The 26607-nt window shown below is 41.5% G+C and overlaps 1 protein-coding gene across 3 annotated transcripts in view; it reads left to right on the plus strand.

The window, feature by feature from the left end:
- Window positions 1-26607, plus strand: part of DPF3 (double PHD fingers 3) — a 93244-nt gene that overhangs the window by 32276 nt on the left and 34361 nt on the right. For 2 of the 3 annotated variants that reach the window (XM_050897197.1, XM_050897200.1), the window contains exons 4-6: window positions 1091-1186; window positions 5887-5965; window positions 17841-17978. In XM_050897197.1, the coding sequence (XP_050753154.1) occupies window positions 1091-1186; window positions 5887-5965; window positions 17841-17978 (313 nt within the window). Of the gene's footprint in view, window positions 1-1090; window positions 1187-2226; window positions 2266-5886; window positions 5966-17840; window positions 17979-26607 lie in introns of all 3 variants that reach the window. The other variant, XM_050897199.1, reaches the window with a different exon arrangement.

Here is a 26607-nt window from a genome sequence, read left to right on the forward strand (position 1 = left end):
TTAAGTAGAAATCATAGGGAAGGGACAAATACAGTAAGACTGAAAAACTTCCCCATCAGTTTAATGTCACTGATTTGAATCTGCATCATGGCTGCATGTTGTAATTTAAATGAATGGTGGCACGGCAAAGATAAGTTAGTGATTCCAGATTAGTGCCTTACAAAACGGCACCGCACCATGAATGGCAGGAGTGGCTGGGGCCCATTTCTCTATTTCTAGCAGGCATGCCAAGGGTTGAGGGGATTTCAATGGGACTTCTTCCCACATTAGTGTTGTGATGGTTTGTCTTGCCTTTGTCCGTGCAATGTCCAACTTGTGCATGTCTTCAGGGCGGCCAGCCTGTGTTTGATTCTATAGAGGTTACATTTCAAAAGATCAAGATAAAAGGAGTGAAATACCATTCTCACAGTTATGTGAGATGATGAATTATTGTTCCTATTAAATAATTAATTGAAGGAACTGTTGCTATTGTTCCTATTAACTTCAATGAGACCTGTACTTCCTCAGCATTCTCATGCAGCAAGACCCTTGCTTCCAGATTACAGAGTTGTACCAGTGGTATAAGCCCTGAAAGATGTTACTTTCTAGATCCACTAAACATGCTGGAATATATGGAGGAATTTTCTCTATTTTTGCTGAACAAAGAAAATTGTGAGCTGCCAAGGAGAAAAACACTGATTTCTGTCGTCTTAAAGTGCATTCTCAACATTAGAGGAAAACAAAACAATTTAAGGTGCAAGAAACCAAAATCAAAAAATCATGCAAACAATTTCCCAGATAGGGCCTGCAGTTATGCATACTAATACTTGTGTTGTCTTGGGATATCAGTGCTCACTGATGCCACTATTATTTCTTAGGTGACTGATATCAGTCGAATTTTTTAATAAGAACTCCCTGGAGAACTGAGGGTGGAAGGGAAAGCAAATTTTGCTTTAGTGGAAAGAAGTAGGGGTTCTGGCATCTGATTTGGCATTATATCATTAATCAACCGTCATTTAATAACCTGCAGTCTCTGTGGTAAAGAGCAGCAGTTGGTTGTATGTGTCATCTTCTTTTCTTCTAACCATTCCTGTTTATTGTTCAACCACAGAGGGTTTTAGAAAATGATGAAAATGCAGATGAAGTGAATGAGGAAGAGGATTTGGAAGAAGATATTCCAAAACGAAAGAACAGGCCTAGAGGACGGGTAGGTGGAGAGTTTACTGGAATGGAAAGGAAGGAAGCAAACCTCTGCTTTCTAGTGTATATTTGTCACGTGTATTGTATATGCAAAGTGTATCCATGGATATATGACAGTGATAACACTATAGGTAATTTCCAGTCATATGGTCAAAGATTTTTAATATTTTTTCAGTTTATTTTTGTGAAATACCAAGAAAAAAAACTATTTTGAGAGTAAAAAGTTGGGGTAAATTTATTATAGTGTTGTATTTACAATTGTAATCTAAACTGTAATAACTATGATGACATCCTGCTATTACAATGCTCTTACTTTAAAACAACATTTACTAATTACAGAAAAGCAACAAATTCAGTCATGACAGCCAAAAAAAAAATTAATAAAAGTAACTTGAACCGTGTTAATACGTTTTGCAGCTTTCTCCAAGGTAGCACTTTGTGGCTGACACTGGCCCTCTTGAGCCCATGGCAAATCTTCCATTTGCTTGAAATGGGCAATATTTTATCCTTAGGGGAGTCTGTGTCCCTTCTCTTACCTAAGATGTCTTTTCACAATTTCAGCAGGGCACCAGTTAAGTAACGAGGCCAACATTTTAAAACTTCGAATCAACATTTTCAATTGTGGCCCCGTAAGCTAGGCATCTAAATAAATGTGAACACAATTCTTGGAAGTTTCGAGCATTTTCATCTCTCTTTGGCTCCAGCGGATACTGCAGGGGCACAGGAACTCTAGAAGTACCTTTTGATGTGTTTGTAGGAGTCAAGCAAGAAGGGCCACATTTTAGGCCAAATGAGCAGGATATAATAGCCTTTGAATAAGAGAGAGACATGAAACCACACTGAATACTTGCAATGTACTTATGCATCAGACCCTCTCTTTTGGTTTCTTCTGTTGTTGTGTTGTTTCAGTTTTCTGCTCCTCTTTATTTTGGAGCTTAAGTCCTTTAATATAAGATCAAAGCACTTTAATAATTGGATAAGTATATATTTCACCTTCCTTATTCTCAAAATCACCTGAACCAGTTTCTTTCTTTCTTTCTTTCTTAGCCAAAGACCCCCACCTGGAAAAAAATTTTCCAGAAAAATGTAAGTTTCAGAAAATTTGTATGAACCAGTAACCAAAACCAGGAGTTAGAATTGATACATGCACACAGGCTTGACTGTAGCGATCAACTAATATTCCAGGCTAACAACTCTTTTCTAATAAGTTGCTTTCACATAAATTTTACATGCTGGTTAGGGTGCATGAAAGGGAGTGAATAGCTAAAAGAGATATACTGCTCAGGAGAAGGGAGTTTGCTGTATTCGTATATCCCAGGTCTACACAAACAAAGTCTTGAAGTTACTGTTATGTGCAAAGTTTTACTCCCCTGTTCAGGAAACTGTTTCAGAATTTACTTTTTCTCTGCTACTGTAGGGAAAGGAGTTGGAGGGTACTAGATGTCCCACTCATTTTGAAATATACATTTATGTCTTATTTTCTGCCCTAGAACCGGCCCCCTATTAAGTACAGGAGCAGCAGGATCTCTTGCCTTTTTCTTGCAACTAACTCCTGCTCTGCTAGTGCCCTGGCTTCATTCAGTGCAAAAAAAGAGAAGTCTGAAGAGTGCCAAATACTTTGAGCAATTTTCGTTTTCATTTGATGGCATCAATAACCAAAGCAAAATGTGGTATAAATTAGGATTTCAAAATTAGGGCCAGATTCTCTAGCTGTTGAAAACTGGTAAGCCTGAATTGTGTCTGGTCATGAGTGTTTTGCCACTCTTCAAGCAGCCCTCTTCTAATGTGAGCCTGACCGAGTGTAAGGAATTGAGGCTAAGGATTTGAAATTAAGGGCCATGAAACCTGGGCAGCACTTTGTTTCTGGGAAGGAGTTGGTTAGGGTATTTTTAGAGGGCAGAAGAGGAGAAGGACATGCATAGGAAACTAGATCCTGCAGAGTGTGGCCTTTGGGGATTCAGAGAAGGAGTGAGAAGGGCTGACAGCATCGATGCAGGATTAATGCGACAGAATTACTGCTCTGGACTTTCCAAATTGCACATGCCCCTTCTTTTCCCTACAGCATGATTTTATTTTTAATCCTGGACTCTCCATCTGTCCCTCTGGCTACTCTCTCTGCTTGCTTCAGGGCTGCTTCAAGGCTGCTGTGCCATGGCTTCCAGGTCTCACACGTCAAGTCTCGTAGTCTTTGCTGCATCCCATCAGGAGTATGAAGGCAGTTGTGGATGACTGAATTCAACAGACTGGAGTGCCGACAGCAAGCACGGGGCACTCAATTTAGTGCCTCTGGAGCAGCTGCTTGGTTTACTATCCCCTCAAGGCTAGCCCTGAAATCGTGGGAGCATTAGGAAGGACACTGAAGGCCGAAGAGATGGATTTACAGAAGGAGCTTTTTAGTATCTTTGCTGGACAGGGAGAATGTGGTAGAAGCTGGGAAGGACAGTTTGCTAGGAGATACGAGAGGAATGCAGCTGCACCTGTACAGATTGTCTGCTCATCAGCTGGATATCCCATGGGACAATTTGAAAGGCACTAAAGACATTTAGGAACCCAAGTCGCATTAAAAGTCATTGACTTGAAAAATCTCCCCCTGTGTGTTCAGTGCATGAAAAAGTATATCTGACATGTGGTCATGACACGAATGCTGTACCCTTGCGTTTCTGTAGAGAACGGTTTGAAGGGAAACAGCTGGCTGTAAGACTAGTGAAACTCCGAGCAACAGACCTTAAATTACCATCCTATTCTGAAAGGTGCCTATGTAAAAATAGTACCTTCTTACTCAACAGATCCGTTCTCAGTGTGTAAACAGAGTCAGACCTACTGACCTGTGACAAAAATAAGACTTTACAGCTTTTTCACAGCCCTGAAAAGCCAATGCAGCTGGTAGGATAGGGAAATTAGATCCTAATCCAGGTACCAGCAGAAATACTTATTAAGGGCCAATCACTTGTCTTTGTGAAGACTCTCTGATGAGCTGAGGGTTGTATAGGAGCTGCCATGGACTGAAATTCAGCTTGCAGCACATTTTGCAGTAGTGAGGGAAGAAAGGAACTAGCCTGGGATTGATTTCATAGCCCAGAGGGGGTTTACAGAGCTGGCAGTCAGAGAGAAAAATATTGCAGACTAGTAAGATGATTTTATGTGATATGGTCAGTAAAGTAGCTTCCACCAAACAGTTGTTGCTGGGGCCTTTTCGAGGGTGAAACTGCTTTTCAGTTCACCCTTACAAATCTCACTCTGCACGTACGTGCTGATCTGCACTGAGGTCTTTGCAGAAGGCAGAGCTATACTTGTCATACCTAATAGTATTTACCCCATCCACACAGCTGCAAATCCAGATCTTTCCTTCAGGACTGTGTTAAGAGTTAGACCTGAGCAATCCCAGGGAAATAATGTGTGAATTTTTTATAAATCCCTGTTTTGACAGACTTTCGCAGGCCAGTGTAAAACTGTTCCTTGTTCCTTTAGATGTCCAATGGAATGCAGCTCGAATAGTGCTAGTTCAGTCCCAAACCCATAGAAGAGGGATAGAGCCCCTATGTCTCCTTTATGTCTGGGGTACTAATATTCTCAGAATTTCTACATCTTCTCCAGCTTTACTTGACGAAGCTCTGTCCCTTTCTTATTTTCACATGCAAAAGCTCGAAGGATTTGAGTCAGGCAGCCTTGTCTAGGGTGAGAAACATCAACAGTTTAATAAGAGGAGCAGCAGAAACAATTTTGTTGCTTTTACCCAGGAACAGAGTAGCTGGCAGAATTAATAAAGGGCTATCTAGCCATCCACCTGCAGATCACTTCCTCAAATGAAGATCAAGTCTAAAATTATTGTCATCTATACACTGTACATTAGTGAACATGAAGGAACTGAGCCAAGGCCTTCAATTCTCAGTTCCACATCACAGCCTCCACCATTGGACAGATATGAGCTGTCCCCTTGTTGGCATCTCAGCTGAGAAGGGTCAGGACCAAGTAGCTTTGATGCTGAATTCCACTCTTACCCCTGGAGCTCAGGACAGAGCAGTCTGTGCTGTGGAGAAACAGAGCTTTTCAGTTTCCAAGGCTGCCAATTTGGTATGTTGTAGGAACACGGAACTGCAGAGACACCTTTATGGCTAATTCCCATTCTCTGTTATTGCAGGTAGCCATGTTACCTAATCTTTTCCACTAACTGACCAAAGCTCCATTTTATAATTAGCCATGGTATCTTTGTCCCAGAAGGCCATTTCAAAACATTGCTTTTCAGCTAGAAAACAAAACAAAACAAACAAACAACCCCCCTTTGAAAATATTAAAGGAAATAATTCTACCTCTCTTTTATCTGGGGCCTGTTTTCTGGCTGATTTAATGGTTATATTTATCCTCTAACACCTGTTCATCTATTCATTCATTCATATTCAGTTAAGCAAGGTATTTGAACATCTTCAGAAATGAATGTGTGATGATACTCGACTGAATATGCGCTGGCAGTGACCTACTGCTATGGATGAACAGTTTGGGTTATCTGTGGAGGGGATCTCCACTGCATTACAAGGTCCATTAACATAGTGCATATCTTAGGAGATGAAGGATCAAGCCCACCCTTGACAAACCTGTATGGAAGCTGAGGATTTGTTTAGTTTATATTGCACATTTTTCATAGGAGGGTGAGGGGCACAAGGAGACCTGAGGGGCGATGGAATAATGTTAACATTCCTCTTGTCCTTGCAGGCTCGGGGATCTGGAGGTGGCAGGAGACGGAATGATGCTGCCTCCCAGGATGATCATGACAAACCCTATGTTTGTGACAGTAAGTAGCACCCAGACAGCTGATTCTGCTTCCAGCCTGGTCCTACCAGCTTGGTGCACTCAGGGCTTCATCTTTTCCCTTCCAGCAAAATATTCTGCTGCTCTGACTTGCATGTTTGCCACCTGCTGCTGCTGCTGCTCTTGGTGTTTTTGCATGAAGGAAATAAAATTAAGTCCTCGGCAAGACTCCACTTCCCTTTGCCCTATAATAAATCATCTCTTATATTTTCTTTCTCTTTCTCCTTCTCTTTTTCTGGCTTCTCTGCCTTTTGTCTTCCTTTCCCCCATGTAAGATTCACCCTCTATTTCTTTCTCTGTTTCAGATAGTTACAAACAAAAGCATAACTCAAAAATCTCCGACAAAGGTACTTCACCCTTGTTGTGTCTCTAAATATATTTGGTGATTCTCTTTCCTTCAGTCCTTTTAAAATCTCACTGGGCTAAATTTTGAAGGTCTTATTCTCATCCCTCACTCAGAAAGTACTCTTGTGGCCTCATCAGGAGCTGAGCCCTTCTAAGAAACAAACACAACTGGAATGCTTTGTTTTGATACTTATTCCCTTTGAATATGGCCATGCTGTTTGACATTTTGCAGTGGGACTGCAGGTGAAGTAAGGCATTGCCCCAACTGAAAAATTATACCAGAGTCCTAGTATGAGGAATGAGTCCAGTATTTGATACACAATGCATTTTTTTTACGGTCTAGTCCTTGGTGCTTTCCTTCTTCTTTTGATATTCTTTTTTGCTTCACTATGTCATTTCTGTGAAGGGCACTTATCTTACCAACGTGCTTTTGAGGTCTCCCATCTTAAGGCTTACCATAGAGTGTACATGCAATAATAATTTGTGCTACTGAGTGCCTTCTATCCTATAAGACAATAACCTAACAGAAGTTAATAGAAGTAGGAGAATAGCAGGAGGTCTTCATTTCTGTGATCCAAAAATGTTTGGTGGTTTCGAGGACAATTAGAATCCCCCTTTCTCCACTATTTACTTATCTTGCAACATTACTGACCTTAAAAGACCAACCATTACTATGTCAATCTATGAGGGTATTTCCTGCTTATTTTCAAAACCATGAAGAAATAAGGAACATGCACAGTAAATAAGAACTATATTCCGTGTGATCAAATCATATTCTTTTATGGTGAGACAAAGCGACTTTGCACAGGACAGTGATGGACATGTTGGGTATTTTGCTTCAGCAAGGTGATTATTTTAAGGGCAATGAGTAGAAGTGGAAAGACTTGCACATGAATGGGAGTGTCTGAACACATGATCAAGGAAGAAGAGCTCTTTAGGATATGAAGAATCAGGAGATTTCTACTGTGGTTAAGTAGCTGTCCTTGTGTGTTGGAAGAACTCAAATATGTCTTCTAAGACTTCTCTGGGAGCCCAGTATGTATCTTGCTGAAATCCACAGCTTTCCTCTGCTGATATATGCATAACTGTCTTTATCTCTTTTCTGGAACATCCTTCTAAATCCAAGGACACTTGTCGGTGGTAGTCATTTTGAACATAATGACTCTTTATTGTCTGATCTTGCTTTGCTTTTGGATCTTACAGAGAACTCACAATATGCATAGTAGTGATTTGCACAGAGTAGATAAAACATCTAAGAAATCAAAGCAGGCAGCAGAAATCTGGGCTGAAGTCAAGGCTCTGGTACATTGTTGTACTGATGGAATTTTGCCTTGGCTTACGTTTTGGAGCATAAATTTCCTCTTTGGTTTTGGAAATATAAACTTTCCTATTTCATTTGGCTGATACCTTTCATTTTTAAAAAACTTAGTTAGAGGGTGAGTCATAAGGAGTTTTGGAATCCAGACTTTATACAGTGACTCCTCCTTTTCTATTGTAGATAGCTGAGAAAAGGGTTATGTGGTAGCAGAACTCTTTTACCTGGCTGTGGAACAGAAGGAAAGAACTGTCCCAATTGTAATGCCATCATCCTGAAGTAATACCCTGCCCTTGTTAACTTTCTGTAGAAATATTACGTACAATTCATTGTGAATAATTGGCTTAAGTTGAGGCCTCTTTCCTGCTTGGGTGGATTTCTTGAATCAATTTTTTCTTTGAAATTATTTGCTAGATATTTTTATAGATAAATCTCAATCTAAGCGTGGTAGGTTAGAAATTGGTTTGCAGTACTCCATGTGCAGATGTTTTGGGCAGATAGTTTTGTTTTACATGGAAACATGCAGGTCAAAAATAGTGAATCTGTTTCCTGTTTGGGAAAACATGATTCCTACAATCACTTTATTGGTATAAATAATTACCTTAATGGGTTGACACTTTACTTTTTCTGTATATTATTTAATTTATCTCCAGGTTGCTTTTTGTGCAAGTGTTCTGATATTTGAGTTTGGAAAGTGACCACAAAGAAGAAAGCATAAGCTTATCTAAACCAAATTAATTTTCTTATTTAACTGCATGGGCACAAAAAAATGATCTGTGGTGAAGAACTACTCTGCTCTTTTTTTGTAGTTACTCATTCATATTTATGGAAAACAAGAATATATCACCAGGTTTCATCAGTAATAAAATAGTTATTGGGAAAAAACTAGTTTGTGTGTCAGTAAGATGATGCAAGAGCGATACCCAGCTGACACTGAAAGGCCTGCCTTTTTTGGAAAAGACATTCAGCAATACACCGGTGTTAAACCTGATACCAATATTAAAACTGACTGGAAATACCGAATTTCTATATGGTGGAAGGTTTTCAAAGCTCAAAGTGTTTTGTCATCCTGTGTTTTTAAGAAAAGGTGATTGGTTGTTTATTTTGTGGAATGAAATATTCTGAAATACTTCCGTTGATTTTATTGAGCATATACTGCATCAGTAGTTCAGAATAAAATGTTTGACCATTCAAAGCATCGATAAAATTGGTAACATAATCATGAAATGCCTTGTTTCGTCAAATCAGCAAGTGGAAAACTAGTTGGTCAGATTTTCAACAGTTGCATTGGATAGTGTTGTGCCTTGAGCTCCCTTGGGATAAACACTTGGATAACAAAAGTGGCAGGGCAGCCTGCTGTGAGATGGGTATAGGCTGGAAATGGTAATGTAGCCGAATGGGTCAGCTGCTGTATGTGACCGGACCCAAACATAGCTTGAATACCTGGCTAGGAGATAGAGCAGGTGCCTTAAAGGATAATGAAAAGTAGGGCTTGAGGAGCAAAGCAAAGCCTCTGATGTCAAGCAAGAGAAGTGGAAGATATACCACCACAGCTGTTCATGATAAACTGGGCATGTGATTTTTAAAGGAGGGACAGAGTGAACAAATGTATGAATACCTACGTATGTAATAAGAATTGATGTCATGTCACTGTCAAATGATCAGCTGGGCAACTGTCAGTTCTACCACAGCAGTCTTCTTAAAAATCTTTCTACTATTTTCATATTGTTTATTATATATTATTTACTATTTTAAGGAAAAAAAGCTTCTCTGAAGTTTTATCTAGAAAGTTGTATTCTGGCTTAAAAGTTGCAATCAGTTGTAGCACCTGAGCTACATGACTCCAGATGTCTACTTCCTTTAGCCAGAGCGGTTAGTTTGTGTTGAATCTCTACCAGTTACTAACTTTCCTGCTGTCCATCCTCATTTGTCTGCTTTCGTTCTTCTCATGTTCCCACAGATACTTACCTACGTACATACTTCCACCTTCGTTTTCTGTCCCTCTATCCATAGAATTCCAAATCTTCCATAGAAGATTTCCCTTGCCCATCTCTAAAAGGAGTTGTTTCTTTCTTTTCCTTTTACCAATATGTCGTTGTCTACTTTTAGTTTTATGCCTGTATAAACTGCTATTTTAGCATAACAACTTATGTTTGTATCGTATCCTTTATTCATAGTCCCTCTGTGGCTGAGATATGCATTCAGATCCATTCCTTGTGCAAAATGAGAACTGACTGAAACCTTCCTATGATCTCTGCTGGATCAGTGACTAATGCAACCTTGCATGTACCCAGAGACACTGGTCCTATAGTGTTTTGTAGAAGCTGATTCTTTTGTCAAAAACTTCATTTTCAGGTTTCTCTAGTTATTTAACCTGAATTTTCTCTGCTGCAGTCTAAGACCAGCGGTTCGTGCTCTGTTCTTAGTAGATAACAGTTTCTTCTTTCTATGTCTGTAAATAGTTACTGGGGCTTCTTTCAGCTGTGTTTTCTTCAGCTCTTTTACTAAGCTTGTTTCTTTTCTCTGAAAAATCTCCAAAGGGTCTTATTTAAGTAGCAGTGGCCAGAACTAAGTTGAAGGTGCTGTTCTGAGGACAGAAGCAGTTCGGAAGACGAATGGTTGATACATTCACATGTAACTTACATTTACTTATAGAACTTGGATTTATGCAACTTGCTCTGTTATGTATCTGTGAGAGGTACAGAGATGGCTGACCTAATAGGTTGTTTAGTAAACCCTTTTTCAGTGCAAGATGCTCCTCTCCAATGCTGTGTCATGTTTCAGTGGCAAAGGAGTTTTCATCCTTGTCCACCATATGAGTTCATATTTAATATACCATTTGCTATAGCTTCTTGTTCCTTCCCTGTTCAACCTGTTTCTACTCAGGCAGATTATCTATCATCTTTAGTTTCCTCATTATACTGCTTTGTCCTGTTTATACTGTGTTTTATTTATTTATACTGGATGTCATATTAATGTTTACTAATTATGTTACTGCTTGAAAGAATTCTTCGATTAATGAAGCTCATATGATATATTTTTATTATTATTCCAATATTTTCACCAACAATCGGTTCTCTGCATGTTTGATTCTTTCACTCTCTATTCCACCCTCCAAAGTAATGATAAAAACAGAGGCAAGCATTGGGCCCAAAATGGACTCTTTCAGGTGCTTGAAGATGCAGAAAGGTGCCTTTTGAAGTTTTCAAAAAAATTAGGCTCCTAATTCTCACTGATTTCAACTGGAGATAGGCTCCTAAACTGTTTTCCCTGAATATCCCACTAAGTGCCTATCTGCTTGTATTGTGCCTACAGGTCATATAAGGCTTGGTCCCTAAGTGGACACTTTGAACTTGACTTTGAACTACTAATAGTTATTCAGAACATGGTTTTGTTTTTAAAAATGCTTGACCCAACATCCAAATCACTATAGCTTGAAACATCCTCCTGCTTTTTCTGTAAGTTCATCATCCAGCAGGGCATTGAAATTTCATTGTTTTGATGTTAATTTTTTTCTTCACTGTTCCATTTCTCCATGAAAGGTATTTGTCGTGGTTTAACCCCAGTCAGCAACTAAGCACCACGCAGCCGCTTCCCCCTCCCCTCCCAGTGGGGTGAGGAGGAGGAAAGGAAAAAAAAAAGTAAAACTCGTGGGTTGAGATAAGAACAGCTTAATAACTAAAGTATAATACTAACAATGGTAATAATGAAATATAATAATAATAGTAATGAAAAGGAATATAACAAAAAAAGGAAGGGGGGGGAAGAAAAAAACCAGTGATGCACAATGCAATTGCTCACCACCCGCTGACCGATGCCCAGTTAGTTCCCGAGCCGCGATCCGCGCCTCCCGGCCAACTCCCCCTATTTATATACTGGGCATGACGTTCCATGGTATGGAATACCCCTTTGGCTAGTTTGGGTCAGCTGCCCCGGCCTCTGCTCCCTCCCAGCTCCTTGCACACCTGCTTGCTGGCAGAGCATGGGAGACTGAAAAGTCCTTGGCTTAAGATAAGCGCTACTTAGCAACAACTAAAACATCAGCGTGTTATCAACAGTATTCTCACACTAAATCCAAAATACAGCACTGTACCAGCTACTAAGAAGAGAGCTAACTCTGTCCCAGCTGAAACCAGGACAGTATTGTAGGTTCTGCCAACAAAAGGCTGGAGTCTTCAGGTAGTTTAAGTGATTTAAGATGAACAGATTCCACAGAGTTTCAATGGGTACTGAGGATCTCCCTCTTTTAGTTTCCTTAGAAAATCCCAGTTACATGTTATATTGTTCTAGCATGACTTACCAAATGCAATTCCTTGAGGCCTATTCTTTAGGAACTATTTTATTGTATCTGTTCACAAAGTTATGGCTCTAGTAATTACCTTGCTAACTTCACCTGCCTTCTTTCTCATCTCCTTGAAATGGACCTGATCCTGTCATACTCATTTTAACAAACATCTCATTGATTCTCTGGAAAGTTTGCTGGAATACAAAAGGTCTAAAAGATAAATCATGATTTAGCTTGATTTTTACCAGTTCTCTGAGACTTAATCTGTTGTCTTAATTCTTACAGATACTATGAATGAATCAAACACTCCTAACTGCTGCTTCTTAGGACAGACCTTTGGTTAAATATCACAATGACAAGCTGATTTGAAAATGCGTTGATTATGGCATTATGTTTTTACATGCTTCTCATAAATCTCCATCATGACTTCAGCTTCCCTTTAAACTATTAGCAGTTTAAGCCCTAAATCATCTCCTGGTATTATCCTTTCTAGTGAATCCCTGAGTAGTTAATAAGCAATAAGATCTACAATAAGATGATTGTTCAGATGAACCCAACAAACAACTCTCCCACCATAGCTGCTATACTTGGCATTCATTGACTACATTATTGGTAGAAAAGCCAAGATTAGAGAGGCAAGGACACTTTTTGTTTTTTTAAATATTGAATAACACAGATCTGGAGTAGAGCACGTGGTAAGAGGGGAACAAAGTTGACTCTGGTAGTTGAACATTTTCTACTCATATAGGCTACCTGTTTTCTCCTTTGCTCCTGCTAGCAATTCATTTATTGAAATGTGGACATATATATTGTTGACCTGTGCATGTTTTGTGCTGGAGTTCAACATTGCTGTGATCTTAATACAGCTGGTAGATCTGGGACTTGTCCTCTGGGGGCACCGAAACAAGGACTATTTACTACCTACAGAAAATTCCCTATGAAATGGGTTACTAAATAGCTGCTCTAATACTAGAGGTGTATAGCATGACAGTACTGATCAAAGAGGGACAAATGTAATACCTTTCTATCAGTGGAGGTCAAAATACACTGCTAGCATTTGAGATCTCAAGATGTGCCAGAGTGTGGACATAACTGTAACAGGGGAGATTATATTACCAAACCAGTGCAAAACAAGGAATGGTTTTTTTGGGGTGGAGCGAATGGTGGGACAGGAATATAACTTTGAGGAATGACTGCCTGCCAGCAGTTAACTTAAGATTTAGTGTTTGACACAGCCCAGCTGAGAAGAAAGAACAGGAAGCAAAGGAGAAAAGCAAAGAAAGACAATGAGGGGGGCAAGATTCAGTGACCAAAAAAAACCCCCACGTACTCCCCCAATTTCCTGTTTCCACTAAAACCATGGATTGTTTCCTTCTGTCTTATACTGGTGACAGATTGTGCAAAATGTATGTGGAGAGCTGGCTGGAACATAGCTCACAGCCTGCCAAGGACCAAATGTGTAACAATTTCAAAATGACAGCAACACAGCCATTAAATATTTGATGAGGAAGTCTTTTAAGTCATAGATTTCAAATCCCCTTTTAAAGCAGAGGAAATATTTTATATTAATTTTACTCATTGAGAAACGTAAACAGAGTGAGAATTTGCTTATCCGAAGAGTTGCAGGCTGTTACAGGCCAGAACTTAGAACAGAGCTCTCTTTTATGAAACACTCAATGCTTGTGATTAAACTGTCTGCAAATTATGTTTTTCCCCCATAACGCAGTTGTGTAATGTCTTCGTTTCAGTCTTCAAATTGGAAGGAAAGTAAGGTTCATCACAGGAGAGTGTCTGGTGGCCTAATAAAATCTCTCCCTCTTCCCCATTTGTGGCGTTTGATCTGCACTTCTGCATTACTACTTACTTACCCAGCTTGTTCCTAAGACGACATTCACATCAGATTATCGCAAAAATATATCCTTTGAATGCAGGAGGAATTGGAGGGGTTACATTCTACAAACTCCTGCTGTTTTCATTGGGCTTGGCTACCTAATTAAAGATCAAGTCAACTTCCCAGTGTTGAGATTCACGATGAAATCTACCACATGCAAGGATGATGAGCCTATCCAGCAAGGAAAATTAAAGATAAAAAAAGTCAAAGCTGCTGAAAGAAAGGCAAGGCCACCCGGCAAAGTTTATGAAAGGCACACTCTTGCTTGCTATGTGTGAGCTGCATAGCGTTAAGAACTAGTCACCAGCATACATTTCAGACTGGGAGAACCAGTTCTCATTATGCTTTTGTCAGCTCAGAGAATGAGAAAGATGTGGTGTGAGCACTGGTCTGGACACTGGAACTTATGAATTCCAGTCCTAGTAATAACAAAAGATCACTGTGTGGGCAAGTCACTTAACCCCTCTGTGGTTCTCTTTTTTCAGAATTGAAATGAGAATAGTATTTCCCACTCAGGAATGTGGAGGAAGATTAATTAATATTTGAAAAGCCAGTCTTGCAGTGGGAAGAGTTATATAAGAGATAGGTGTTTATTAATGATCACCCTTTTATAGAAACTACTTCTTAGCACAGTGATATGGTAGATTAATAAAATGTGCTCTACCTGGAAAATAAGAGATTAGGGTGAATTTAGGAAGATTCAATCTGTTAGAGAAACCATGAAGTTCTGACTTAGCTTTTATTCTGGCAAAGTCTCACTGAAGCCAATGATTCTTTTGCCTGACTACTATCATGATACCCTTTTTCCCCTGCAAAAGTCTAATTTGCTTGGGGAATAGAAAATCTCTGCAGTTTCAACTCATGGCATCGCTTTGGACTTTTTCTGTGACAGAACATGAATTTGAAAGGCAGAAAAGTCTAGACACCAAGAAAAAAAGCTGCTGGAAGCTGCAAATCTTTGGTCCTAGAAAGGATCTGCTGGGACTGTGTAAACAGAACTCCTTTGCCTCAGCTCTGGTTATAAAGTCCTCCCAATTCCTTTTTAGCTAGGCATGTCTCAGCTTGCTGCCACCCTTGAAGGCCATCTGAAAGAGTTTTGGCAGTGGGAAGGGCTCAGCTGCAGAATTACTACTGCCTCAGCTTATATCGATACTTGCTATTTCTTCCTGGTGAGCTGATACTTTTTTGCTGGAGAAGGGCAAGTCTGCAGACCCATCTGATTTCCTATGCCATCCTGAACTCTGCAGCTAAAATCCCTACTGGATCCTGTAAGGAATGGAGGCAAGGCCACAGCCTTGGGACTTCCTGCAGGGAATGCAAGTTTCCTTTTGTGCATTGAGGGAGAAAGATGCATGAGACTTATATTCAAGGACATGGTGCTTTTGTAAGGTAACAACAGTAGATGCTAGAATTGTGGGTATGTTTTCAGGTAGAGCTGAATGAAATAAGTCTGGTAGAATTTCTAGAAATATTTTTGTTTTGAAATTTAAAACTCCCTCTAATAGGTAAATGGGACTGGGTTTTAGAGCTTAACTGATTTTGCAGCTGGGTTAGCATTAACGCAGGATCAAGCTACCTAAGAGCAAGATAGAGTTGGATAGTATGTATCATGCAGCTATTAACTCCCAGTGCCTCCTCCTTTGTCAGTACAGCACTGATCACCTGATAGTGCTCTGAAAATGATGTAAGTAGACAGAAGTTTTTGAGCAGTATCAGTAATTCATAGCAGAAGAATTATTTTTTAACTTTCATCTTCAAACACACACAAGTAAGGGGGATAGAGTAGGATACTTAGTATGATACTCAAATAATCTGCTAGAAATGTAAATCTCTCTCCATTCTAAGAAATGCTGTAACATTTGTGTAATTAGAGGGGGTTATCTTTCTGAAATAATTTAAACAGTGAGCATTTTGTAGCTCTCTCCGGCTTGATGATTACGTTTGTGTTACACTTTTTCTGCTATTCAAAAAGTGGAGACAAAGTCATGCAAAACTGTGGATATCTTGTTGTTTGACTCTCTGTTAACATCTGTTCCACTGCTTGTCCTTTGCTCTGTAGGACAGCAGACGAGGAGGAGGAGTAGTTTCCCTCTCCAGAATGCATTAGAAGAATACATGGCTGGTACTAGAAGAGGGAGACTGAACTGACTTGTTGTGGACAGCATGCATCTAACAGCAGTCTAGTTGTTCAAAATGTCTGGCAATGGAGTTAGGTTTACATATGAAATGAGGGCAGATGCTTCAAAGAATGGATGTGCATATGTATCTGGGCATTTTATTTCTCCCCAACTTTCCCCTCTCCTTCCTACAGGAGTTCTCATTTCTAAATCAAGGGCATTCAAAGACTTAAAAAAATCCTGGCTAAGGACACATTACATTTGGAAAAAGCTTTTGTCCTGTTATGATGACTGTGTGATCATCACCTTGCAGAATGGAGAAAACTGCGATAAAAGTATCTAATATTCCAGATCACTCATTCATATCATGAGGTTGTTTTACACGTCTCTAATAAGGCAAAGTATTTTCCTTGAGGGAGTTTGCAAATCAGCTAGAAGAGATGGAGACTGTTATCATGCTAGGCTTTGATTTTCACTTTGCTATCATCTGTTCCAGAATGTGGACCATCAATTGGCTTTTTGTGAGTAGCAGCAGAAAAGTATAATAATGGAAGTTTTACTTGTATGTAAATGAATAATTGGGGTGGGTCTTTTTTTTTTTTTTTTTTTTTAAATTTATGGAGCCTTATGACATTCCCAGACTCAGGTGTCTGGGGAATGGGAAGTAAGTATCTATATACATTGCAGGATGCATTTTCAGTATTGGGGCTGAGTGAAGTTTTTAGGAGTGGATGGTGACTTCCCCTTTGAAGATTTTTTCAAGGGGTCTAAAAACAAGACAGAGAACTAGAGACTGCTGGGTTCTGTTCTCTCTTCTGACACCACTTCCTTCGCCTTCCTAAGCAAGCTATGCAAGACAGACTACTGGGCATGTCATTTATTCCTGTGTGAAATCCTTGAGGTTAACGAAGCTAATAAAGTGACTGAAAATGTGGCTGGGAGTAAAATTTACAGGAAGGGCACTAAGCTTCTTTGCCTTTGTTTCCTGATCTTTTAAAATGGCAATAATTGTATTTGGTAGACGAAATAGCTGTATAAGAGAAAATGGACATTCAGAGACCGCTTTGAAGATGAAAAGAGATAACTTTTAGAGACAATAACATGAATTAAAAACTTTATAAAAGTTGAATTTGTATGTAATGACTCTTACGATGAAGCTTGCCCTTGTGGTGAGCTCCCTGTAAAAATGTAGACCTTTCATCACCCTGAATTGTTTGATCCTGTTCTTAATATCTGTTGACTTAGTCCTAAAATAAACAAAAGTTCAGAATGAGGATTCTCTGTCACAAATTGTATTATTTATTGGGATGCTGAATATGAAGTTTACCTGGATAAATAAGTATCACTACTACATGTTCTTCTAGCAAGAAACTCTGGATGATTTCCACCTCCTTGTCTTGACTAGGAATCTGCGAATAAACCTTTACAGAAAGCCTTTTTTAAAAAAAAAACAAACCACAAACTGTTTCCTTTTCTCAGAGATCAGTAATGAAGAAAATAATGTCCTTTCTTCTCATTCCAGTTCCCATTGCTGTGCATTGTGCAGCACCAACATTGGAACTGGCATTTCATTTAATTTTATGTGCAATCTTCTTAGTAATCTTAGCAGAGAGGATTAGGGCTGTATGAGCTGCAGAGACTGAATGTGCATTTGCCTAGGCCTGTAGGAAGGACTGCTGGCAGCACGGTGGGAAGAAAGCTTGTTTGAGGACCTGCGGCTGCAGGGCTGCCCTTCTGTCACCTTTCACCAACGTCGGTTGGAAGAGCTTTGGGCAGGCATGCAGAGTGTGTGGTGCTGCTCTCGGGAGAGAAAGGAGCGTTATTTGAGAGGATGCTGCCATTGTTGCAGATCACACTGATGTTTCCATTCTCTCTTCCCCTCCCTCATATCTCCTTTCCTCCCAGTCTGTGGCAAGCGTTACAAGAACAGGCCTGGGCTGAGCTACCACTATGCTCACACCCACCTCGCCAGCGAAGAGGGTGATGAAGCCCGTGAGCAGGAGACCCGCTCTTCCCCTGTCCACAGAAATGAAAACCACAAACGTGAGTAGTATTTTCCCTTTGCCTTTGAGATCCTTTTCAGGGATGTTGCCTCCACCCTGTCATTGTCTTGCGGAGGCTGGCGTGATTGCCTAGCTCCGTTGTGAGTGATTGGGACCTGGATGCTTGGAGCTAATCAGCCACAGCTCACACGGGTGCTGGCTCAGCTAGTCAGAAATTCATTTCAAACCCAGCATTATCTCTGCAGCAAGTCACTTTTCCATTACTGCTCCTGTGGGGAGGAGGTGGCAAGGAGAGGGGGGAAAAGAAGAGATGCCCAACCTGCCCATCATCAAGCAGCCTTCCAGTGGCTGTTAGCAGGGATGTCAAGGAAATACACAGCCAGTAGTTTGAGGGGGCTGCCTTTGTTTCGCCTTTGAATAAGAGACATTTATCCATGTCTCAGTTTTTTAGGTATGAAATTCACAGCACCTGTCCCCCTTATCCCTGCATCTCCTCCCCAAACAGCGTATCCTCAACTTTACCAAAAGCCTCTTCTTAGTTACAGTATGGGAAATCTATGAAAAAGCATCAGTACTGATCTGCAAGGAGGAGAGCTGGAACGTGAGAGGAGAGAAGAGTTATGTGCCTAGATTGCCCACAGTGGTACAGGGCTGAAAAAAATCTTAGTGGTCTGGATGGCCCTATTTGACTGTCCTTCCTCTGCTTCTTAGGCACAGAACTGGGAGTCAACAGACTGTGTTTTATTACTGATTTTTGCAAGTGTCTAAGCCCCTGTTTCTCAGTTTTCCAGTGTGCAATACTATGTGATGTTTGCTTTCACCTTGGGATTTGTGTAGATAGCTTTGTTCACTTTCAAAAAGTCCTTTCAGATCACCATGTAAACTGTGTCATTTTAGTTCAAAGTAATGAACAATGTGGACAAAGCAATAAAATGCTTAGGGGGAAAAATATCCAGGCAAACACTTTCTAATACATTAAGAAGAACTGGAAGAAATATGGAAGCAGGACAACATTTTCTTTCTAAGCAGGATAATTGATAAATGTCCCCAGGGAGGTGTGGGAGGGGGTTTCCTTCCTCCAAAGCATCTGCTGCTAGCCACTGTCTGAGCTTGAAGGGCCGTTTAGTGTGATCCCATTTGGCAGTTCCTATGTTTCTGTCACTTTTATGCTCTACCTTTTAGTTATTCACATGTTTTGTAGGTTCACAGCAAAAGTAATTTTGACTCCTCCAGCTGTTGATAAACTTGAGCTGTCAATGCGCTAAGAGCAACTGCTTGGGCAGGCTGGAGAATGTCAGTGTTCAGCCAGTAGCTTTTGTTTACTTAGCATTTACATCATCTCTGTTGTTTTTTTTTTCCTGTGCCTGCAGTAGTCAGTAATAGTTACATATCTGAGAGGCATATTGCAAATCTGTATTGTATTAATATTGATAATGGCCTTGCACAGATGCCCAAAGAAGGGTAGTGTCCCCTGCCCTTCAGCTTGTCATAGAGGCCAAGGACAGTCTCAGTCCTTATGTTTCTGGTGCTTAGGAAATGATAGAAGTTAGCAAGAAGAGGAGCTAGAAAAGCTGTGGTAAGGTTAGGAGCAGCCAGCCTTGGCCCATGGAAAGAAAGGTGTGTTCTACACTATGGGAAAGGGTAGAGTGGGAGCTGCTCGGGCTTGTGTTCCCCCAGAGCTCCTGTGTGTTGCACGTGGCAGAGGGAAGCTGCTGATGCGCAGATCCCCAACCAGGCAGAAGTTTAGAGCCAGTGGGGTAAATCACTCTGAGGTCCAGATTCCTGAGCAGAAAGAAGCTGCTTAACAACCAGGCAGGAGCCAGTGAGGTACGGGCAACAGCCATGCGAATGTGAAGATGACCCCTGGGGAAAGTCCCAGATGCCGGAAGGTAACTCTCCCAAATGGCTTAGCTGTCGCAGTGGCTGTTTGTTCCTTTTTGCCTGTTTGTTTGTTTACAGCCTTGAGCTCAGATCTTGCATCTTTGCTCTTTCACTTGGCGATATTTAATTTATGCTGCCATTTATCTTCCATGTGAATGCTAATTGTCCACATTGCTAATGTGCAGTCATTAAACGGTCCCTTTATACAGGAGGATGGTGGGGAGCCAGGGCATCAGATCCTTCCTCTCCCCTAAGAACTGCTAGGCATGTGTTATGAATTAGATTTGACAGGTCTGCAGTGTTGCAGGGCTCGGGCTTCAAGAATCCTCTCTGCATGGGCTTGGGGGGCGGGGGGAAGGGAGGGAGGGAGGGAAGGCGGGGGGGATGTTAATCCAAACAGCTAATCCGCAGCCTACTGAACAGGAGGACCAGAGATATGGTATAGAGCAGAGTCTGGTTATTTGCTTAGCAGTGTGTCAGAGAGATATGAGCCGCCTGATTTAGAAAAGGCAAGGCAAATTCAAACCAGCCATTTGGAATCTGCCGTGCTGTGGGAGGTGAGCACTGGGTCAGCAAAGTTCAGGCGGGCGGCTGCAGTATGAACTTCCTTCCTTTGTACCCGCGTCTCCTCTGCAGCCTCCGCTCCTTGCAGTACCTGCGGTAACAGCAGCCGTGCTGATGCATGAGGGAGCTTTCTGGAGCAGGGCTTCTGCAGGATTCAGCTATTGATGCCCTGGCTGGTGCCAGCTCAAGAGCTGATGGCCTTTTGTCTTTCTGCACACCCAGTCCCCTTTATCTTTACTCTTCTCCTCATGCACAGACCAATTTGGGTAGTTCAGGAAATTATCCAGGGACTGGAAGAGATGTAGATAAGAGGAAGCTACCTGAAAATGAGAACCACTGAATACATGTGTATCAAAGAAACGGGGACTGGCCCAAGCCCCAAGTCTCACTTCCTTGGCACATCTCGCTGTCCTTGGCTGTTGTAGAAGGTTTGTTTATTTACATCTCTCCTTCTGTCCTTCTTCCTCACCTGTAGATTACCCTTTGCAACATGGAAGATAGTTCAACAGTCTTCTCTGGCTTTTGCCTTTCCTAAAACATCTTAGCCTGTGCTTTGTTTGAGCTTTAGTTGCTTTGTTTGTATGCTTATCTAGCCCTTTGACACAGATAAATAGCCATTCCTCAGTGCCTAGTCTTGCCTCTGCCTACACACACATTTATTTTTGACCTACTTTCTGATTTTTTTACCTGAGTATGGAACTGTGAAAAGGAATTTATAGAAAACCCTTTAAAAAGTCAACTCCCCCCTTCCCCAGCTCCACTGATAAAAAGAAATGATCCCACACGATTCTCAGCCTTTTTTCCTGCTGGCTTTTCCTCCACATGTTGGCACCGAGAGCGTGAGATTTGTGAGCCCAGGGTGCATCCAAGCCTGCCACAAAACACCTGCTGTTTTGTTCCATCTCACTCCATGGGTACAGGCCAGCTCTAGGGGCAGCTGGTGCTCACAAATTTTGAGACACTTCTGATACAGGAATTACATTAGACTTCTATCTATTGAAATGTGTGTGTGAATGAGTGTACTAGCATAAATGCTCTTCCTTAATTCCTGGGAGAATAGGATAGTGTGTCTACATGGAGAAAAACTTCCTCTCCTCTAAAGGAGAAGAGTTTTCAGTGGCATTTTGCTGTGTGAAATGTTGGTTACAGGCAGCTGTGCAGTAAAGAGCAACTGAACAGATCTTATGCCCACAAGCACTTTGACCAATGACAATCCTAAATAAAGCACAGTGTGGGCTGTTGCTGGCCTAGTTGCTGTGTGCAGGTTGGTTCATCGTACAATACACGTAGTTAATGAGAATGCAGTCCTGTGCCCTCCTGTCACTCTGCTAGCTTGCGCATCTGAACTGCAAAACCACCTGTGTATGTTATTTCGTGGCATCAGCCTGTTGTGCCCAGTTCCATTGCAGATTTTATGATGTGGATAAATCTCTACTGGAGAGACCAGCCAAAGTTGTTTGTGTACTCTAAGCATAATTGGATACCCAGTCTCCAGAGATAAAAAATTAATGTGCTAACCTCAGTGTGCCTCCAAGCTGTCCTCCAGCTCCCCCACACAGTCATCTTTGAAACATTTTTATTTCCATCCAGGCAGGGGGCTGGCCATGAATAAATGACGAGAGTCAGCCCCTCAGTTGGAGACGAGCTGTTTGTTCCTCTCCACAAGCAGCATCAATTTGAAAAGCTACATCAGGCCTACTTTTTCCCTGCCTCAGTGCTGATCCTCGCTGGGGCCATGATGGGAGCTACTTCTAGATGCAAGGATGCATCAATGCCCACCTTGTGACAAGATACCCTGCAGCAGGTGCCTTTTCAGTGAAAATATGTACATTACCTTGAGTTGACTTCTCATTAGTTTAATCTGTTTGGTTTTTTTCTTTTCCAGAGCTTGTTTTCATAAGGAAAAAGAGTCAGAATACTAAAAGAAACAGTAGTGATTGCAGAGTTTGGAACTGCATAACAATTTCCACTCAAACCCTGTTTGCAGCTGTAAATTTCTCAGACTTTTGTGCCTGTGTTTTGGGATGCTGAGGATAAAAATAGATCAGTTTTTTAGAGTTTTGGAATAGTGGAAAATCCCAAACGTGTCTCCTATGTAGAGGGACCCATAGGGGACTTTTTGTTGTTTTGTTCGGAGTTGTAGGGGGTTTTTTTGGTAGTTTGGGGTTTTTTTTGATATACTGCCTGGCCAGGACCTGAAATGTTGTTGTCAATATGCAACTCTCATTGAAGAGAAGCATCTAGTGCTTCTCAGTAGTTTATGGGAAAACATTTCCAATTTGAGTAATTAGTTTTTGAAAACCATGTGTTGGTTCCATAACATGTCAGCTTTTGAGACAGAATGGTATCATTTATGCATTTATAATTTTTTTTCCTTTCTCGCTATCTTTTTGCTTTTTTTCTCCTCCATGTAGAATTTGAACCAAGGAAAACCCAAAAGTTTTGACTGAATTTGAACTTAGGTGCTCTGCCTTGTCACACTCCTCCAGTGAGTAATTTCCAGATCCAAAGCCTACAACATGTTGCAGGGACCCATTTCACGACACTGGCCATTCTTACCTGAATACTGAGGGATGCTGCTGGACAGGGCTGTATATTGGGCACTATAATCGCTCCTTGAGTTTCCTGAGCCGATGGGAATGATGCATTTCAGTGGCCAGAGGCCAAGTCTCGGGAGAGGTACCCCTCAAAATCAGGAAATCTGTATGTTAACTGTCAGACTCTTTTATCTGCCTTCCTATTTTGTATCTCCTACTGTTTATTGTCACGAGGCACTACACAGTTACAATGATTTACTGTGAGCAGTGGGATTTTGGCCCATGCTTTAGATGTTCATGCAGAAGACTCTATAAGATCAGTGCACAGACATTTCTATGAAGTGCTGCCTTATGGTGCAGGAACGCTGACTCCCCAAATCTAGAGATCTGATCAGTTGATGCTGTATTTTCCTAGCTGTACCGTCCACTGCCCACCTCCCAGCTCATTCATTAGCTGTTCAACTTAAGGGCTATATTGATTTCTGTAAAAGACATGATCAAATACTCTTCCTTTCCCCACATTCAGAGGCTTCCTCTGACTCCTGCAGATGTACCTCCTCGTAGCACTTCTTGTAGCTTGTAGCGCTCCTTGGCCGTGCCTCTCCGTGAGCAGGGGCAAGCCTGTAGGAAAGGCAAACCTGTCAGAGTTGCTAAAAACTGTGCAAAGGCAACAGCTGCTTCTATCCCCACAGCACCAACTAACTCAAAGAGGAGATAAAATCCAGTTACTGGGGAGAACTGGCAATACTTTGGGTGGGTGGTTTGCAGCACCTCTCTCAGTAGCATAGCCTGCTTCTCTGGCTGCCAGCAAAGGGCATGCCCATGCTGTGTGGGGGAGCCTGAGCTAGCAGAGGCCCATCGGTCTGTGCAGGCTGATTAGTTTGACTCTGGGAACAGAACAGCAGCCGTTTCCCAGTGCTACACCCAAGTTCAGAGCTTATTTGGTTGAATACTGTGCCACATCGACACAGATGTGTCGCTACCAACCTAAGCTGCACTTAGAGCCTGCTGGAAGGGTCTCTGTATCAAGTGCCCCAACACTTCCCAGTTTGGGGTTAGCCAACATGCTTATCTCTGGCATTAGCGACAGAGTAAACATGCCCAGAGAGACTGGCCATTTCCTCTCATTCAGTTTGATTTACATTTTTTTCCTGGAAAACTGCAATGAAAAAACCCCGCACTTAATGCATTGGTGAGGAGGTCGCAGAAATGACTTTGCACATCTCTGCCTGGATGCGTACATGTGAGAGAGCAAGAGCCTTGAATGCATTTCAGCTGTACTTGGCCTGTTCCTCACCACACCAGGAGTTATATATACATTTTTCTTTTATTGTTCCTTTCCAGGGCAGGGTCTAGCCCTGAGCACAGAAGCACCTCCACAACCCACCTCTTTGACCCCCACCATTGCTCATTACACCCCAGCAATGACCAGGGCAGAAGTGGGTGCGTGCCCAGCCAGGCATCTCCCTCCTCTTCCTTCAAGAAAAGCCACAGTCCAAGTGCCGCTTTTCTCTTCCCTTCTCCTTAAAGTAATTTTTAAATTTAATTATCACGTTGTAATTTCTTGCACGAGCCTGCCTATCCTACACCGATGCATTCTGAGCAGCAAATGAAGGGGCTGCACTGCAATTCCTTACACTTGAGAGATGAAGCCATAACAGGTGGCAAGGCCAGAGGCAGCCCTGGCCGGGCATTCCAGTCGCCATGGAGACGGGCCAGGCCTGCCAGGGATGAGCACTGGTGGCAGGGCGGCAGGGGAGCGAGCGAAGGCACATGGGGGCACTTAGGCTGTAGGTTGGGATTATATGTCATCAAGCCCTCCAAGGGGCTTGACGACTGCAGGCTCAGGCTCCTGGCTGGTGTTTTGCTGCACAGGCAGCCAAACGTTGGACTTACTTACACTTCGACAGCAAGAAAAAGGGAGGAGTCGGAAAGGAAAAGTGGGCCCCCACCTCAGACAAAGAGTCCTGTAGATTTAAAAAAACAAAAAAAGCAAATCCACCCCTTTTCTTCCGTCGCAAAGTGCATTGACTTGATTCAGGCCTACACGCAGGTTCCTGTGGTCTCTATTGTGCTCTGCAAATTTTTGTTGAAAACAGAGTAAATGGCCTGATTCAAAGCCTTTCGAATTGAATTAAAAACCTCCAGTGGACTTTATTGGTTTTGGATCAAGCCCAGAAGAAACAGGTAAGAGCTGGACAAAATGTGCTAGGAAAAATCCCTTTGGGAGTGCATATATGTCCAACTGTAGCCAATTCATTGTAATCATTTAAATAAATGATGCACAGCCCCCCACCCTGACAGCAAGGCACGCACTCTACTCCTCATTCTCCACTGCCTTTCCAATAGTATGGATATGATAAAAAATAGGGATAAAATGCTGCCAAACCTAGATGTACACCTTAAGCTATGGTTAAGTATTACACTGTATTACCTACACGCTGAAGAAATATATGTGACTGTGATTTGATACCAAGGAACAAGAGAAACCAGTTTTTCTTTTAAGCACTGGTTCCAGCTCCAAGTTTTTAAAGATCATGATCCAAATAATCAAAATATCTTCACTTACAAATCAGAAAATTGAAAAACTACAAGGTTCTATTTATTTGGGGTTTTGTCTGCGTGTATTCAAGGGTCACATTTTGAAGGAAAGCTATTTAAAATATCTGTATTCTGAGTTTTCTGATTAAAAAACAGGGACAAGAATTGCTTCTTCTGAACTTGCCTTCCATTCAAGATATTCTCTGCAGCCATGAGAGCCAGAAAACTGAGATTCTTATTGAGTCATGTGGCTCCAGGAGATGATATAGAAAAGAAAAATCCTAATTTCTTGATGTTATTTCTGTAGAAGCAGCTTTCTTTTATTATTAAACTGAAACCATGAGGAAGATAACTTCCAGGTTTTTTGATTACTTGGGGAGGGGAGAAGGGAAGCTAGAACTCTGCTTAGAGCCCCTGCCTTCAAAATCAAGAAGGCACAGAAGTTATTTTAAATATATAAACTCAGTCAATTTGTTTAGCTTTTTAGGTTTTGTCTACAGAACAAAGTTACTGTGTGATATACTACAGAATTTATTTAATTTACAGTACTTACGTTGCGAGAAGACTCCTGTGAATGATGGTACCATATTTTAAGTAGGTCTTTATTCTGCTTAGCTTGGTATAGTTTGAAATTAACTTGATTAGGCTAAGAAGAAAAACAATATTTCAGAATAAGTGCATACCAAAGTTATTTGGAAATATTGACTTCATTCTCAGTCTGCATCCTGTCTTCACATGAATCAGCTTTCAGGTACAGAGAAACTATCATTTGAATTCTGCAGATCTTTCTGTGTCTCTCTGGGTCACAACAACCCCATGCAACACTACAGGCTTGGGGAAGAGTGGCTGGAAAGCTGCCTGGTGGAAAAGGACCTGGGGGTGTTGGTTGACAGCTGGCTGAATATGAGCCAGCAGTGGGCCCAGGTGGCCAAGAAGGCCAATAGCATCCTGGCTTGTATCAGAAATAGTGTGGCCAGCAGGACTAGGGAAGTGACCGTCCCCCTGTACTCAGCACTGGTGAGGCCGCACCTCGAATACTGTGTTTAGTTTTGGGCTCCTCATTACAAGAAAGACATTGAGGTGCTGGAGCGTGTCCAAAGAAGAGCAACAAAACTGGTGAAGGGTCAAGAGCACAAGTCTTATGAG

The sequence above is a fragment of the Gymnogyps californianus genome, chromosome 5 (genome assembly GCF_018139145.2).
Source record: "Gymnogyps californianus isolate 813 chromosome 5, ASM1813914v2, whole genome shotgun sequence".
In the NCBI taxonomy this organism is placed as follows: Eukaryota; Metazoa; Chordata; class Aves; order Accipitriformes; family Cathartidae; genus Gymnogyps; species Gymnogyps californianus.